This window comes from Natrix helvetica, assembly GCF_964273705.1.
Source record: "Natrix helvetica genome assembly, chromosome: 4".
NCBI lineage: Eukaryota > Metazoa > Chordata > Lepidosauria > Squamata > Natricidae > Natrix > Natrix helvetica.
This window is the reverse complement of record NC_138550.1, coordinates 171,859,624-171,873,796: the sequence shown is the minus strand read 5'-3', so window position 1 is coordinate 171,873,796 and position 14,173 is coordinate 171,859,624. Positions and strand designations below refer to the sequence as shown.

General features: G+C 58.9%; 1 protein-coding gene across 3 annotated transcripts; it reads right to left on the bottom strand.

The window, feature by feature from the left end:
• Nucleotides 1-3,550: 3,550 nt before the first annotated feature.
• On the bottom strand, nt 3,551-14,170 carry SLC52A2 (solute carrier family 52 member 2). 3 transcript variants are annotated; one of them, XM_081952832.1, is made up of 6 exons: nt 14,085-14,144; nt 12,660-12,748; nt 10,340-10,481; nt 8,566-9,430; nt 7,131-7,254; nt 5,206-6,394 (listed from the first exon to the last, which is right to left on the bottom strand). In XM_081952832.1, exons 3-6 carry the CDS (start codon nt 10,470-10,472, stop codon nt 6,182-6,184), a joined length of 1,335 nt encoding a protein of 444 aa, XP_081808958.1. In that variant the 5' UTR covers nt 10,473-10,481; nt 12,660-12,748; nt 14,085-14,144; the 3' UTR covers nt 5,206-6,181. The 3 variants fall into 3 exon arrangements, with proteins under 3 accessions (XP_081808960.1, XP_081808958.1, XP_081808959.1); XM_081952834.1 differs by lacking the exons at nt 5,206-6,394; nt 14,085-14,144 and adding an exon at nt 3,551-3,591 and having other exon boundaries at nt 7,102-7,254; nt 12,660-13,970; XM_081952833.1 differs by lacking the exon at nt 12,660-12,748 and having other exon boundaries at nt 14,085-14,170.
• Nucleotides 14,171-14,173: the final 3 nt, after the last annotated feature.

Genomic DNA, 14,173 nt, shown 5'->3' with positions numbered 1-14,173 from the left:
TGGAGGCTCAGCCGAAGCCAAGTCGGTTTCCTTTGGGGCAGGAAACATGGCCACTGCTGCCATGGCAGGGCCTGCTTCTCCCACCTTCAGCAGCCCCCAGCCCCCCCCCCCCCCAGGCTGCCTCTTACCAGAGAGAGAGGGGCCCCGGGGGCAGCCCTGAGCAGCGGCTGTGCAGGGGGAGTCGTCTGCCTGCCTTCTCTTCCTGTCCAGAGATCTGCTGCCCTGGCTCTGCAGACGCCACCCATGCCTTGCCCAGAAGGGGTGGTGCTGGAGGGCAGCCCTGGCCTTTTGCTCTGGGCAAGGCTTGGCAGGGCGGGCTGAGCCCCACATTCCCCTCCCTGGAGGGGGAGGGGGGCTGTCACTCTCCAGGCAAGAGAGACGGTTGCTCCCCTTCGACCCCACAACCCTCGGCCTCCCCTCCCGCCTCCAGCTTTTAAGCTGTATTGTTTTGTGTTTTCTGTCGTGGGCAAGAAGTCAGCCTTATTTCCTTTTCATGCAGCTAGTCCTCAACTTACAACCACAATTGAGCCCAACATTCCTGCTCTTAAGTGAGACAGTTTTGCCTCATTTTACGACCTTTCTTGCCACAACTGTTAAGTGAATCACTGCAATTAATGAGTAATCTGGTCGTTAAGTGAATCTGGCTTCCCCTATTGCTTGTCAAAAGGTCTCAAAAGGGGATCACATGACCTTGAGGTAGAGCAACGGTCATAAGTATGAGTCAGTTGCCAGGCATCTGAATTTTGAACACATGCTCAGGAGGTGCTGCAAAGGTAATTGTGAAAATACGGCCATGACCCCCTTTTTTCTTATCGGTTGTAACTGTGAAGTGTCACTAAATGAACTGTTGTAAGTCGAGGACTGATTTGGAAGGGGCTCTAAACTCCCCCTGGCTCTCTGGGGAGGGGGCCAAAGGGCCCCTTTGGAGCTGCATCCCCTCAGAAGGCGGGGCAGGAGGGGGGGGAGCTGGGGACAGGGGAGGCCCCCCTTGCCCCCCCCAATGAACCCAAGGTCCAGGCGGGGGACGGAGCCGGCTGAAGTGATCTCAGGGTTGAGACGTCCTGCTGGAGAACCTGGAAGGGGCAAAGAAACATCTCTCAATGGTCAAAAGGGGGAAGGGGCCATCTAGGAATCCAGGCGTCAGAGTGTCCGGGTCTCTCTGGCAGCGGAGGGAAGGCCGAGGCCGCATGGGTCCATCACGGGGTCTTCTCTGCCCTGAGGGCGGGAAGGCTTCAGAGAGGGTGGGCTGGACTTGATGGCTCACTTGGCCAAGTCCCCTCGCCGGGCCCTGCTGGATGAGGTGGGTAGGAGTGGGGCACTAGGTGGGGCTTCAGCCTGGGGGATTTGCAATTGAATCGGATAGAAGAACAGAGTTGGAAGGGACCTTGGAGGTCTTCTAGTCCAACCCCCTGCTTGGACAGGAAACCCTACACCACTTCAGACAAAGGGTTGTGCAAATCTCTTCTTAAAGACTTCCAGTGTTGGGGCATTCACAACTTCTGGAGGCAACTTCTGTTCCACTGATTCATTGTTCTGACTGTCAGGAAATTTCTCCTTAGTTCTAGGTTGCTCCTCTCCTTGGTTAGTTTCCATCCATTGCTTCTTGTCCTGCCTCCCTTCTGGTGCTTTGGAGAATAGCTTGACGAATTCTTCTTCTTTTGGGCAGCCCTTCAAGTATTGGACGATGCTCTCCCCGCTGGTCCTTCTTTTCAGACCCAGTTCCAGCAACCGTTCTTCATAGGTTTTAGCCTCCAGTGCCCAGTGGGTTGGGCAAAGGCCTGAAAAGTCTGCCTGGAAATGCTTCTGCCCCATCGTGAAGGGAAGAGCCAGAGGGGCCCCCCGGGACTCTCTTCTCTGCCCGGTTCTGCTCCCCATCTTCATAAACCAACTGAAGGACGGCTGGAAATGCAAGCTTTGGAGAGGAGAATTCCATGGAAGTGCAAGCTGAGAAGAACGGAGAATTCCATGGAAGAAGAAAAAAACCCACAAGCCCCAAATGGGCTAACGATCCTGTCAGATCCCACAGGGTGATGGTGCTGGCTGTGACGAGGCTACGGCCCTGCATCTCGTGGTGGTGGTGGGGGCAGGGACGGGGACTGCAGGTGTCAGCAGGTGTCGGTAGCACAAGAGGAGTCAGGAGAAACCAGCCGACATCAGCAAAACCTCAGCAGGCAGCGTGGGGCAGCAGCTGAAAAGGCCAAAGCGATGGTGAACTCCGTCCACAGAAGCCGCCTGGACGGATTGACTGGAGATAACCTGCCTGTCGGCTCCTATCTCGCTTGCTTGCTATCGGCTGCCATAGTAACGGGGAGGGAGGGGGCTCATGGTATTCGGGAGGAGAATTGTGCAGGTGGAGATATCCCAAAAAGGGAGTTTTGTTCTCACCATCTTCTGCGCATGCTGGAGACTCGTGTTTGGCCAAGGCCAACCGTCTCTGCATACCAACTGAATGAGGCCACCGGAAGATGCGCCCCACATGACACCCTTGGGGGTTGGAGACTGGACATTGGGCCGGGGTATCTGGGGGGGAAGGATTTGGGTAAACATTCAATATGTACAAGTTCGCGCTTTTTTGCTTCAGATCGTGCTTCATTTTCACTGTTTTCATTTCATATCCAGTATAAGTACCTTTTCTCTAATTAAATTGAGTTGGGGGGGGTCCCTTCTTGGATGCTGAAGGAGGCACGCCTGGCAGGGTCAATCAGGCCACATTTAAGGTGCTGCATCTATTTCTTCCACTGCATTTCAAAAAGGAGTGGAGAAAAACTGGAAGGGGGGCAGGCAAGAGGAGGAGTTTGCTGAGAAGATCTGGCACCAAGCCCTCCAAGAATGCCAAAGGAGTGGGGCATCTTTCATTTCCATTTCCGCAGAGCAAGGGGTTAGACTAGATGACCTTCTAGGACTGTAAATGTTATTGTCCTTGGTTACATTTTCAAACCTCTTCCTTAATGTTATGGAAATGGTGAATGCTTCCCCCATCCACCGGGCTCTGTTTTCTGCAGATCTGATCAATATTCGTTCCACTTCTTCCTCAAAGCCACGGATGGAGAACCGAGGTCCCTGCACTTCCATAAGGACCCTGGCTGCCCACTCTGCAGGGGGGCTCCTAGGCCAGCGAAGCCCCCGTCCGTCGTATCCTACGGCTCAGGTTGCCTAATTGGACCCTGGCACCAGGGCTGCCTTTTCAAGGGGGGGGGGGTGTAGCTGGGGAACCGATGCTATAGATCAGCTCAGATCAATAAAAGTTCCGGCTGACGGAGGCCGTGGATTCCCCAGCTGATCCCAAGAACCGTTCAGAAAGGAAAGGGTTTGTGGGACGCAAACGATCCTCGGGGCAACTGAGGCTGCTCTCCCTCGGCTTTTGGGGCATTGGATAGCTTTTATATCGGTTTCATGGTTTTCATGGGTTTGGGTCCCTTTGCACACTGCTCAGGGCCCCCCATGTGATTGGCAGCTATGCAAATTGACCCAATACGTAAGCCCCCCCCCACTATGCTTTGCTAAAACCAGGCTTTGAGAGTAGGCTCTCCCCATAGTCTGTTACAGAACAGGGGTGCTCAGCGCATGCGCCACTTCTTGTTCTTTTCCCTTCTTTCCTTTTTCTTTTCCTTCCTTCCCATTCCTTCCTTTTCTTTAAAACAAAAACAAAAGCCAGCAGCTTCAACACTTTTGGCCCCATTGAGCCCAGGGAGGGTGTCGGAAACATGATGAGATTAAATGCATTATTCTCATGAAAAGCTGATTTTCTATTTCTCAACATTCCTACGTGATAAATCATCCTAAAATTACGGGCGTGTTTGAAGGGGTCTGTCATGATCAGCAAACGTTTTCCAGGAAGCAAAACCGTTGGGAAAAATGGTTGTCTGGCGTTGTATTTGATGGCCATTGAGGGGAACTAATTCTACCCAAACCATCCAGGCCCCAGCCGCCAACTCTGGAGTACGAGGCTTTGCACGGCGTGTGAACCGTAAGCACGAGGCCTGGGCTCAATTCCCACCGTCACAAAAAAAATGAAAGAAATTGCAGGTTTTTTCCTAATCCATCCTGGCAGGAGCCCCCCCCTCCCCCCTCTGCCGTGGGTCCAGCTGAGCGGGCAGCACAGCCCTGGGTCTGGAGAAGGGGCAAGGCTGGCATGACCTTCCCAGGACTTTGGCTGCCCTTTGGAGGCAGAGGAGGCCTGCAAGGCGAGGGGGCGGCTCCCCCCTCTCGTGCCACGCCCCACAGCAGGCAGGCTTCAAAGGCAAAGGAGGCTATTTTGTAAAGCCTCCTCGGACCCTACCCACGCGGCTGCAAGGGGAGGGGTCTCTGGCAGGGGGGGGCATGAGAGAAGGAGGGAGTTACACCATCCTGGTATTAAGCAAATGGTTTAAGCTCTTGTAAAACGGAAGGAGATCTGGAGCAGCAGAAGCAAGGAAGGAGAGGAGCGAGGGAGTCCCCCCCCAACGGATTTCTAGGCAATAATGGGCTACAAGGGCAGAAGCTGGGCAGAAGTCCCCCCCCCCCCAAAGGCTGGTGCCAAAGCCATGGAGGGCAGGCTCTGCGGGAGCAAGGAAAGGCCAGCTGACCCCACATCACGCCCCCCCCCTCTTTCCAGGAATGATGAAGTGCCAAAGGGGCCCCAAAGCCCAGAAGGGAGGCCAAATCCTGCAGAAGGAATGGAACGGAATAGAATACAGAATAGAGTAGAAAATAGAATACAGTGGAATAGCATAGAATAGAAATATGGAACGGAACGAAAAATAAAATGGAATGGAAAATAGAACAGAATAGAATAAGGGATAGAATAGAAATCTGGAAGGGGCCTTGGAGGTCTTCTAGTCCAGCTCCCTCCTCTGGGGGGGGGGCAGTGGACTTCCAGAAATAGGATCACTCAGGTAGCCCACCTCCCCCCACTGGCAAAGTAGCTGCTTGGGGGTCCTGGGGGAGGAGCCGGGGTGGGGGGCACAGTTGCCCTCTCCAAAACAATCTTTGGTTTTAATTAGAAAGTTTTATTCTGTTCCCAGAATATACAAACAAGATAAAAAAGTACAAAAATACACGCAAAGGGAAAACATACGTAGGAAAGTCATTTTTTAAAAGGCAAGGAAGCCCTGGGGCAGCCCCCCCCCCCCCGGATCCAGCAATTCTTTTGGGGGAGGGGGAGATGGGGAAGCAAAGACCCACGTGGGGGATGACACAAAGGGGGGAGTTTGGGAAACTCTTGCTCTGCTGCGTCTGTGGGGGGCCAGGTCACCCCCAGAACCGCCTAGTCCTCAACTTAAATGGTCACTAAGTGATGTTCCAACAAAGCTCCTTGCGGGGGGAGGGGGGGGGCTTCTAGCCCAGATTCAGAAGTCCGACGGCCAGGATCCTGGCAGCCGCTGGGTGCAGCCCAGGTGCCTGGCAAGGAGGGTCTTTCACAGGGCGTCCGGACTTACAAACATTCACTTAGTGACCACCTGAAGTCACAAGGGCACTGGAAAAAGTGGCCGTTTCCCTTGGCCGCCCGATCAAAATTTGGACCCCTGGTGAGTGACTCATATTTATGACGGTAGCAGTGCCCCGTGGTCACGTAATCTTCAATAATTTGCTTAGGCCTTGCTTAATGCCTACAATGATTCGTTTAACAACGGCCACAAAGGAAGTGAGGAATGGGCGGGTCAGGGACTGACCCTCTTTCCAGCCGTCATGTGTTACAAGATGGTGGGGAGGCTCCATGACGGTCGTAACTCGAGGATCATCTTCACTCCACCCAGAAGCACCAGCCTGTTCCCAGCATCGGCCACAGGCAAACGTCCCCCAAGCCCCAAAGCTCCCCCTCCTCTCCCTTCCGGGCTGCCAGCCTCCCCAAGGGGCTCAGGGCAGCAGATCCGGGGAAATCTGCTTTCCTGGGAAGGCCTCCCTTCCGGCTGCCAGGCTGGGTGGAGGTGAAGCAGCCCCCTGGAAGGCACCACTGCTGACGGAGCTGGGAACTCCGGGGGCAACCAGGCGGCAGGGGCCCAGCTTGGCTTGAGGTAGCTGGGTGCGAGAGCCGCGGAAGGGCCCAGAAACCTGGAGAAGCCCTGGATCACCTGCGACGCTCCATCCCAAAAGGGGGCAGACCTCCCGAGGGGGATGCCAAGCGGGCGCCCAGCGCTGGAGCCAGTGGTCCTCGGAGGCAGGGCTGCAGGGGTCACCCTTGGGGCCTCCGTCTGCCCCCCCCTCACGCCCTGCAGTTGTCCACGCAGTCCTGTCCGCTCTTGAAGAGGTGGTAGATGCTGGTGGGGGGGAACATGACCAAAGCCCCCAGCAGGGAGCCTGCCTGGATGACGGCCCCGCACCAGAGGAGGGCCGCGTGGCCGGCTTCATGCAGCAGGCTGCTGATGGCTACCTTCACGTAGGCAAAGAGGCCGGAGAAGAGGGTCCAGGCCAGCACCTGGGGGGACGGGAGAGACGGCCGAGTTTAAAGACCCTCTGGACAAGCACCTATCTGTCATCTGGCAGACAGACAGACCGACAGGCATCCAGAGAGGGAGCAGCGGAAGCTTTGAGCCCACGTCCAGCAGAGGCTCAGCCCCCAAGGAACCGAGTTGAATCCCTCAACATGGAGGGAGGAAGGAAGTTTATTATTTACTTATTAAATTTGTTTGCTGCCCACCTCACTGCAAGAAATAAAAATAATTAAAAACTACATTTAAAAGAAAACAGAAGCGGACAAAGACGATGGGCAGCCTCCAGGGGTCTTTTCCCCAATCTCTTGTAAAGGGGAGGGGGCAGTGGGGAAGGGGCGTTTCTGGAGGCCGTGTGTGTGTGTGTGTGTGTGTGTGTGTGTGTCCAATTCCTGGGGAGATCCAGGAACGAGTCTCCCTTCAGCAACAGAGACTCCTGGGCACCAGTCAATATGTCCCAGCCTCCCTTGCAGGGCTGTTGTGACAGATCCCCCTGAATGGCATGAACCCAGCAGCCTTAGGGGAGTCTTCACAACCTCCCTGCAAGGGAGACCAGCTGGCCCTGCAGCAGCCCCAGCAGCTTCAGGGTCAAAGGGGGTTCGGGGCTGGGAGGGGAGGGGAAGGGGTCCTGCCTTGGGTGCCCCTTTGCCCAAGGAGGACTTGGAGAGGAAAGGCTTGGGGGGGGGAGGAAGACCACGCGGCAGTTCCCCCCCATCCACTCACCACAAGAGCCACCCCCACGTGGCTGCCTAGCAGTGGGGGGCAGGGGCTGAGGGCCGCCAGCACCATCAGGTAGCCCCCAAAGACGCATCCGGCAGCTGAGATGAGGCCGAGGACCAGGGAGGACCTGGAGGAGGGAGAGAGGAAGGATGGCTGGGGAGGGGTCTGTGCCTGGCCCAGGGATGCTCCCCCCCTCCACCACCCCCCAAAGCCCTGTGTGCTGATCCTCCCAGGGAGACCAAGAGGCGATGGCTGAGGGGGGAGGACAAGGGAACACCCCCCCTCCCGCTGCCTTCTCCTCCCTTGCTAGATGAGCGTAGCTGCTTCCTCCCCCAGGAGACCCCCAAGGGCTGGAGGCCTTGGCTGAAGCGTCCCCCAACCTCCCCCCAGCCCCAGCCCTGCTTGGCTCCAGCACAGTCCCGGCCACCTTTGCACAAAACGCCCGGCCACCGAAGCCCCTCCCTTTGGCCCTGGGGGGAGTCCGAGCCCCCCCCCCCCGTCCGTGGGTGTGTTGTCTCGTGTGCCTGTGTTGTGTGTCTGTGTCTGTTGCAGGAGCGGCCTCTGGGCCCAACCTCCTCCTGAGGGGCCAGGTGGTTCTGAAGGGGCCTGAGGGAAGCCATGTATTCATTCCTTTCGCTGGTGGCAATGTCATACATGTTCACCTTTCACCCCGTGAGGTGTGCATGTGAAAGAGGCCAGGAGGGCGCCTGACCAGGGGGGCCCAGCACGGGGGACGGGAGAAGGGGAAGGGATCTTTGCAGGGAAGAGAAGGGCAAACGGGGCCCCCCCTCCCCCCCAGGGCCGGGCAGGAGACCCCGAGAAGCAGCCTGGATGAAGGGCCGGGGGAGACCTCCCCACAAGGGCCCCCTAAGGAGGCCAGCTGGACCCAGGTGGGCAAGAACCCCTGAGCTTCCCCTGAGGAAGAGGAGGATTCTGGGAGTGGAAGTCCACGCATCTTGAGAAGAGACTCTCCCACCAACTTCATCAGGGCAGGCAGGGGGACATCGCTAAAGGGAGTCCTCCACCTACAACAGTTCGTTTAGTGACCATTTGAAGTTACAACGGCACTGAAAAATAGAGACTTACGACCTCTTTCCACACTTACGACTGCAACGGACTCATATTTACGACAGTCGCAGTGTCCCAGGGTCAAAGGTCATCCTCTGGTGACCTTTGGGCGAGCAAAGTCAATGGGGAAGCCACTTTCACTTAACAACCTTGTGACTAGCTTTATAACTGCAGTGACTCACTTAGCAACTGGCAAGAAAGGTCGTACATTGGGGTCAAGCTCGCTTAGTAACAGAAGTTTTGGCCTCAAGGAGGGGCGTAAGACAAGGACTCCCTGTATCCCCCGTCGGATCCTCCTGTCCCTGCCTCCAAAGCCTCCGGGGTTGAGCCAGGAAGCCCCCTCCCCAGCCAGGAGGCCTCCAAGCCTTACCGACACAGGAGGAACATGGCGAAGAAGCAGGCGACGGGGTTGGCGATGTTGCCGAAGACCACCGAGAGATGGTAGGCGGTGTTGCCGTAGGGCAGGCAGGAGTAGCTCTGGACGGAGGGCAGCACCCCGTTGGTCAGGGCGTTGGAGACCCCCAGGAGGCCCAGCAGGTACAGGTTCCTGCCCGTCCAGAAGGTCAGGGGAGAGGCCGAGTCCCTGCCGGGGGGGCCCTCGGTGGTGCCGCCATGCAAGGCCGGGTCGCTGTTGTCACGCAAGGGGAAGGCCTCCTCCGTGTCCCTCCTCTCCTCGGGAGGGGCCCTGTCTCCCGGGGGGCCCTGGCGGCCCTGCCAGAGGACCAGCGCCACGAAAGCCAGGGCGGAGAGCAGCAGCAGGACCACCAGAAGCCAGAAGTAGGTGCTGGCGGAGAAGTTCTCCTGCAGGTAGTGGGGCTGGGAAGCGTTCCCCCGGGTGCTGTTGAGGCACTCCAGCTGCCCCACGCCCTGCCCCAGAGCCAGCATGCAGGGCAGGAGGGCGCTCAAGCCCTGGCCGATGAAGAAGGAGCGGATGAAGAGCGGGGGGAACTGGTACATGAAGGGCAGGAACGAGACGTTGGAGGTGCAGCAGGCCAGCGCCAGCACGAAGGCCAGGGCCAGGAAGGCCACGCTGCGGAGCTCCCCGGCCACCAGGGCGGTGCGGTCCCACAGGAGGGCGAGGAGAAGCGCCGTGGCCGTGGCCGTGGCCTGGATGGCGTGGATCAGCCCCCGCTCCTCCAGCCTCTTGGGGGCGAAGCGGTGGATCAGGGCCACGCTCACCGGGCCGATGTTCCCCAGGGCGATGAGGACGGAGAGGTAGGCGGGCAGGTTCCAGCCTGTGGAAAGAGAAGGGGCAACGGTGCCAACCCAGGTGCCTGGCAGTTTCTCACCAAGGGGGGCTCTGGCACCAGTTCTGCTGAATGGGGAATTCTGGGAGTTGACGTGCACAAGTCTTAAAGTCGCCAAGTTTGGACACTCCTTGTACAGGGACTCCTTCCTGAGCAGGGGGTGGACTAGAAGACCTCCAAGATCCCTTCCAGCTCTGTTTATTCTGTTCTGTTCTACTCTACTCTTCCTATATTTGTCTACAGTCCACAGTCTATTCCAGTGATGGCAAACCTGTGGCACGGGGAGCCTTTTGTCAGGGCACGTGAGCTGAGTTCACCCTTTTTTAAAGCCATTTTTTGAGGTTTGCTTGGAGGGTCGTTTTAAGTGCTCCAAAGGCTTCCCTGATGCCTCCGGAGGGCGTCCGGGGGGCGGGGAAGGCTGTTTTCGCCCTCCCCTGGCTCCTATAAAGCCTCTGGAGCCTGGGGAGGGCGAAAAAAGCATGTAAAAGTGGGGGGAGCACCTGTAGTGCGCGCATGCTCATTGGGGGTTGCGCATTGCATTATGGGTGTGGCACGCCCCCACACGACCCCCCTGCGCTCCCCCCACTTATGGCACGCGAGCCAAAAATGGTTCGCCATCGCTGCTCTATTCCATTCTTCCCTGTCTTGTCCTAAATACGCCAGCAGTTCTCCTCTTTTTTTTGGGGGGGGGGGGCAGTTAGCAGTCACTGGCTGGGCATTTCCCTCCCCCCCACCAAAGTCTGTCCTCCCCCTCCCCCCGAAAGCCATGCAGCTACATCCCTTCCCTGGCAGACCCCTCCCCTCCTGCTTCTCCGGATGGCAGCCAAGTAGCTTCCCCCATTGCCCACCTGCCAGGCAAACAGGCTCTCCCCCCCCCTCCAGGAGCCCCTCACTCACCTTCCGGCAGCCTCTTCACCACCACGGGCAGCTCCACCCACAGGGAGTTGACGGAGACCCAGGAGCCCATCCCAAAGAGGGCCACCAGCACGTGGGGAAGGATGGCCGGGCTGCGTGGGGAGCTCGACGACATCTTGAGGGCCTGCGGGGAGAGGAAGTCACCAATGGCCACCCTTCCATCTCCAGCTGCCAAACAGGCAGGGCCCACCCCCCAAAAAAACCCAATGACCCCCCCCCCCCCTCTGTCTTCAATTCAAACTCTGTGGGGCAGGACCAGAAGTTGCTTTCCTTAGGCCAGGACTCTCCAACTGTGATGACTTAAAAGACTGGTGGACTTCCACTCCCAGAATCCCCCAGCCAACCACGCCTGGCTGGGGGATTCTGGGAGTGGAAGTCCACCAGTCTTATAGCTACCAAGTTTGGAGCCCCTGCCTATGTCAGGCAGCCCCTTCGGAAAGCCCCTGCAAGTCTTCCTCCGAGAAGAGCTCCACGTTGTGGGGGGAGAGGTGGGGGGCGCTGCTGCCGGAGCCCCCTCCCACAAGCCTCCGCTTGGAGACTGAAGTTAGGACTCTACCATGGGGCAAAAAACGGCTCTTCCCTCCATGCCCAAATGGGCAGATAAAGGAGAATATCTGGAGCTCAGGGTTGACCCAAGGGGCCCTTGCAGACATTTCATGACCCAACTAGGTAACATTATCAGGACTAGAAGGTTGAAACCCCGCTACCTTCTAGCACTGGTGATGTCACCTACATGTCGGCCACAAAACCACCAAACTCTGAGAGGACAATGTTTCCTCAAAAATAAGACCATGTCTCATATTTTTGGGCTCCAAAATAAGCACTGCGGCTTATTTTGGGGGAAACACGATTTCAGGGTGATCAGTCCAGCTGGGCGACCCCCCCCCCCCTGGCACGTGCACAAGAGGGGGCAGGCATGCGGGGGGGGGGGGGGAGACCAAGGGTATGCAAGGGACGGGCAGGCTGGTCCCTTGCTCAGGGCCCTGTGGGGCTGGGCAGCCCAGGCAGTGCAGCAGCAGGCGGAGGAAAGGCGTGGGGGAAGAGGGGGGGAGAGGCAGGCGGTCCGGATGCGTTGTGCGGGCTGCAGGAAAGCTGAGAGTTGGTTAACTGGAGCAGCCAGCTTGTTTTTGCACGGTGGCACCGGCCCCAAACGGAGACAGAGGCGCAGGGCAGAAGGCAGGCGTGCCAGGCCTCCATCCATATTCCTCCTCTTGGGTCTTTGGCCATCCTTTCTACTCTTCTACTACGCATTTTCTATGGTGGGGGTTGTAGGGAGTGAGATGCGATGTAGCCATAACAAAATTCTTTCTAGAAAGCCAAGGTCATCCTTTGTCTCTGCACCTGACCGGAAGTGAATGGGTGGAACTGCCAGCATGGCAGTGGGAGATCGGACCCTGGGATGGGCTTGTGGGTGTGGGGGAAAAACCGGGAAGCTTCAGATTCAGGTTTTTGGCTCTCTTAATCAATTGGGACTCTGAGCTATCCTTTGGACTCTGATTTAATTTTGGGTGCTATTTGGAACCCCGACAAGGAGATCCCGAAGTGCAGTAGCCCACCCGCTCCGGCCCGACTCTCGCCTTTCCCGTGGCCCAGGCAGCCCATCTGGATCGCCTGCCTCCCCCCCCGGCCCCCGGCCTCCATGTTCTGCTGGTGCCACTGGGCGGAGACAATCACCCCCAAACCACCTGCTGCTCTGGCCCCCGGACTCTGGGCTTTTCGGCAGCCTGCGTGGTGCGTCCAGATCACGTATCTCTTCCCCCCCCTGCCTGCTGCTTGGGGAGGGAATCAGCCTATCAGGCTGCAGTTGCTGCCGGACACTGTCGGTCTGTTCTGGCCGCCCTCCCCTAGGGCTTATCTGGGGGGTTGGGCTTATATTAGGCGCACCCTTTAAAAGAGGGCACCAAGGACTGCTCACGAATGAGCAGAGGCTTCACTTGGGCTGAACTGAGGACTCTTTCACTTAGTCCGGGACAGTTTGGCCACGTCCGAGGAAGCCGCCGTTTGCTGAACCTGCGCCCCCTTTTTAAAAGGGGAAGAGACTGAAGGCAGCTGGGCCTCTGCAGACCGTGGGTGAAGTGGGGCAGGAGGGTGAGCGGCCCTCCAGCTGCCCTGGCTCGGAGCAAGCGCTCCGGAGGAGGAGGAGGAAGGCCTGGCGTGACCCAGAGGGCCTTTTTGCTGGGGGAGGGAAGAAACTGCCAAAATGGAGACTCCGGGAGCCCTGGGGCCAGGCAGGAGCAGAGACATAAGGGGGAGGGCAGAGGGGAGGAGGAAGGAGGGCCCCCCAGAATGACACCCTTCTTACCCAGCCTGGAGGCCAATCCTCTTTCTGGAGTCAGTCAGTCGACGGTTGGAATTCCAGGGCAGGAACCTGGCATGGGCATGCCCAGGCAGCTTTGGAGAAGAAAAATGCCAGGTGTTAGTGTCTGGCAAGACACCCTGCAGCCCCCCACCCCGCACCGGAAGCCTCGTGCCCGGCTTGTCTTCTGCTTAGTCCTCTAAGAAGATCAGGGGAGCCTTTAACTCTGGCTGGGCTGGCAGTGCAGAGCATGGGGTGAAAAGCAGAGCGGGCATCCCTCCCACCGCAACTTCTATGGTTAGGAAGTCTGGAAAGACCCTCTTCAGTCCCGGAGAGCCAAAAACTGCCCTCTGGCCTTCTCAAGGCTGGTCCTGGGGGGTGGGAGGGTGAGCCCGGAGTCCCGCTGAAAGAAGGGCTGATCCGGTGATTTAATTTTTAAAATTAACTCTCCTTTATGCCAAGCGCCTCAGCGACAGGACGGATCCCTCCATGAAAGGGTCTCCGCAATCCCTCAGAAGCCCCTTCCATGCCCCCCTTGCTTCGGGCCTGGGGACAGCTCTTCCAAGGGCAAAGCCGGCTGGGCCCTGCTCAGCTCCTGAGCCTGGAGAAGACCTGGCAGTGCCCGGGTGGCAGCGGGCACTTAGATCAGGGAGGGGTCAGAGGGAGGGAGGGGGCTGCCTTTGCTCCCTTCCCCCTCCCCTCCAATGCTCTTGTCCCAAGGGCTCAGGAATTGGGGCCTGGAGGTCCCCCCCCCCAAGCCCCTGGAGGCCTTTGCTGTGAGTCCAGTCCTGAGGCTGCATGATTGGGGGGGGGGCGAGGGGGGCTCCCAGCAAAAGGGGGAGAGGGGCTTTTCTGGCTCCCTTCCGGCCACTGGCCAGGCCCTGTGCTCGGGCGTCCTTGGAGAGCCTCCTTCCTCCTTCTGACAGGGGAGCCGGGAAAGGCGAGGGAAGGGAGGGAAGGACTCTGCCCAGCCTCGCCCGGGTTTCCCATCCCTCCCTCCGTCTCCCTCCAGGCGAAATCCCACCGCCTCGCCCAGCGCAGCCCCGCCAGGCTCTCCCGGGACGCCCGGGGGGGGGAGGGGGGCTATTCAAGCTACGTTTCCTGCTCCCCCCCCAGCCGTTCTCAGGAGGGACCCCCCCGCCCCTCCCCCGCAGCCCATCTCCTCTTGCCCCGGGGGGAGGGGCGGCTTTCCTCCGGAGCCCCGCACACCCGGCCGCCTCCCTTTCTTGGGGGGGGAGGGGGCTCCGGGAGGTCCCCCGGCCCCTCGCCTGCCCAGCCCGGAAGCCAGAGAGCGAGCGCCGGGGCCAGAGAGCGACGGGAGGGGGGGGCGGAGGGCAATTCCGCAGAGCTCTCCCAGTGGGCCCCCCCGTCCCCCCCCAGGAGGGAAGCCGCCCCGCAGCCCCCCGCCCGCCCTCGCGCGCCCCTCCTCACCTGGCCGAGCCTCCAGCGGCGGGCGCAGTCTACCGGGGGAGGCGGGGCCGCGTGCGGAGGGAGGGGCGCCGGCCGGGTCCCCGCCCCCC

Bases quoted from the DNA above. Each gene is read 5' to 3' on its own strand.
- SLC52A2 (XM_081952833.1), bottom strand. From the start codon at position 10,472: ATGTCGTCGAGCTCCCCACGCAGCCCGGCCATCCTTCCCCACGTGCTG. The intron at 9,431-10,339 runs GTGAGTGAGGGG...CTCTTTCCACAG, and splicing joins GGTGAAGAGGCTGCCGGAAG to GCTGGAACCTGCCCGCCTAC. The intron at 7,255-8,565 runs GTAAGGCTTGGA...TCCCTCCTCCAG, and splicing joins GCCATGTTCCTCCTGTGTCG to GTCCTCCCTGGTCCTCGGCC.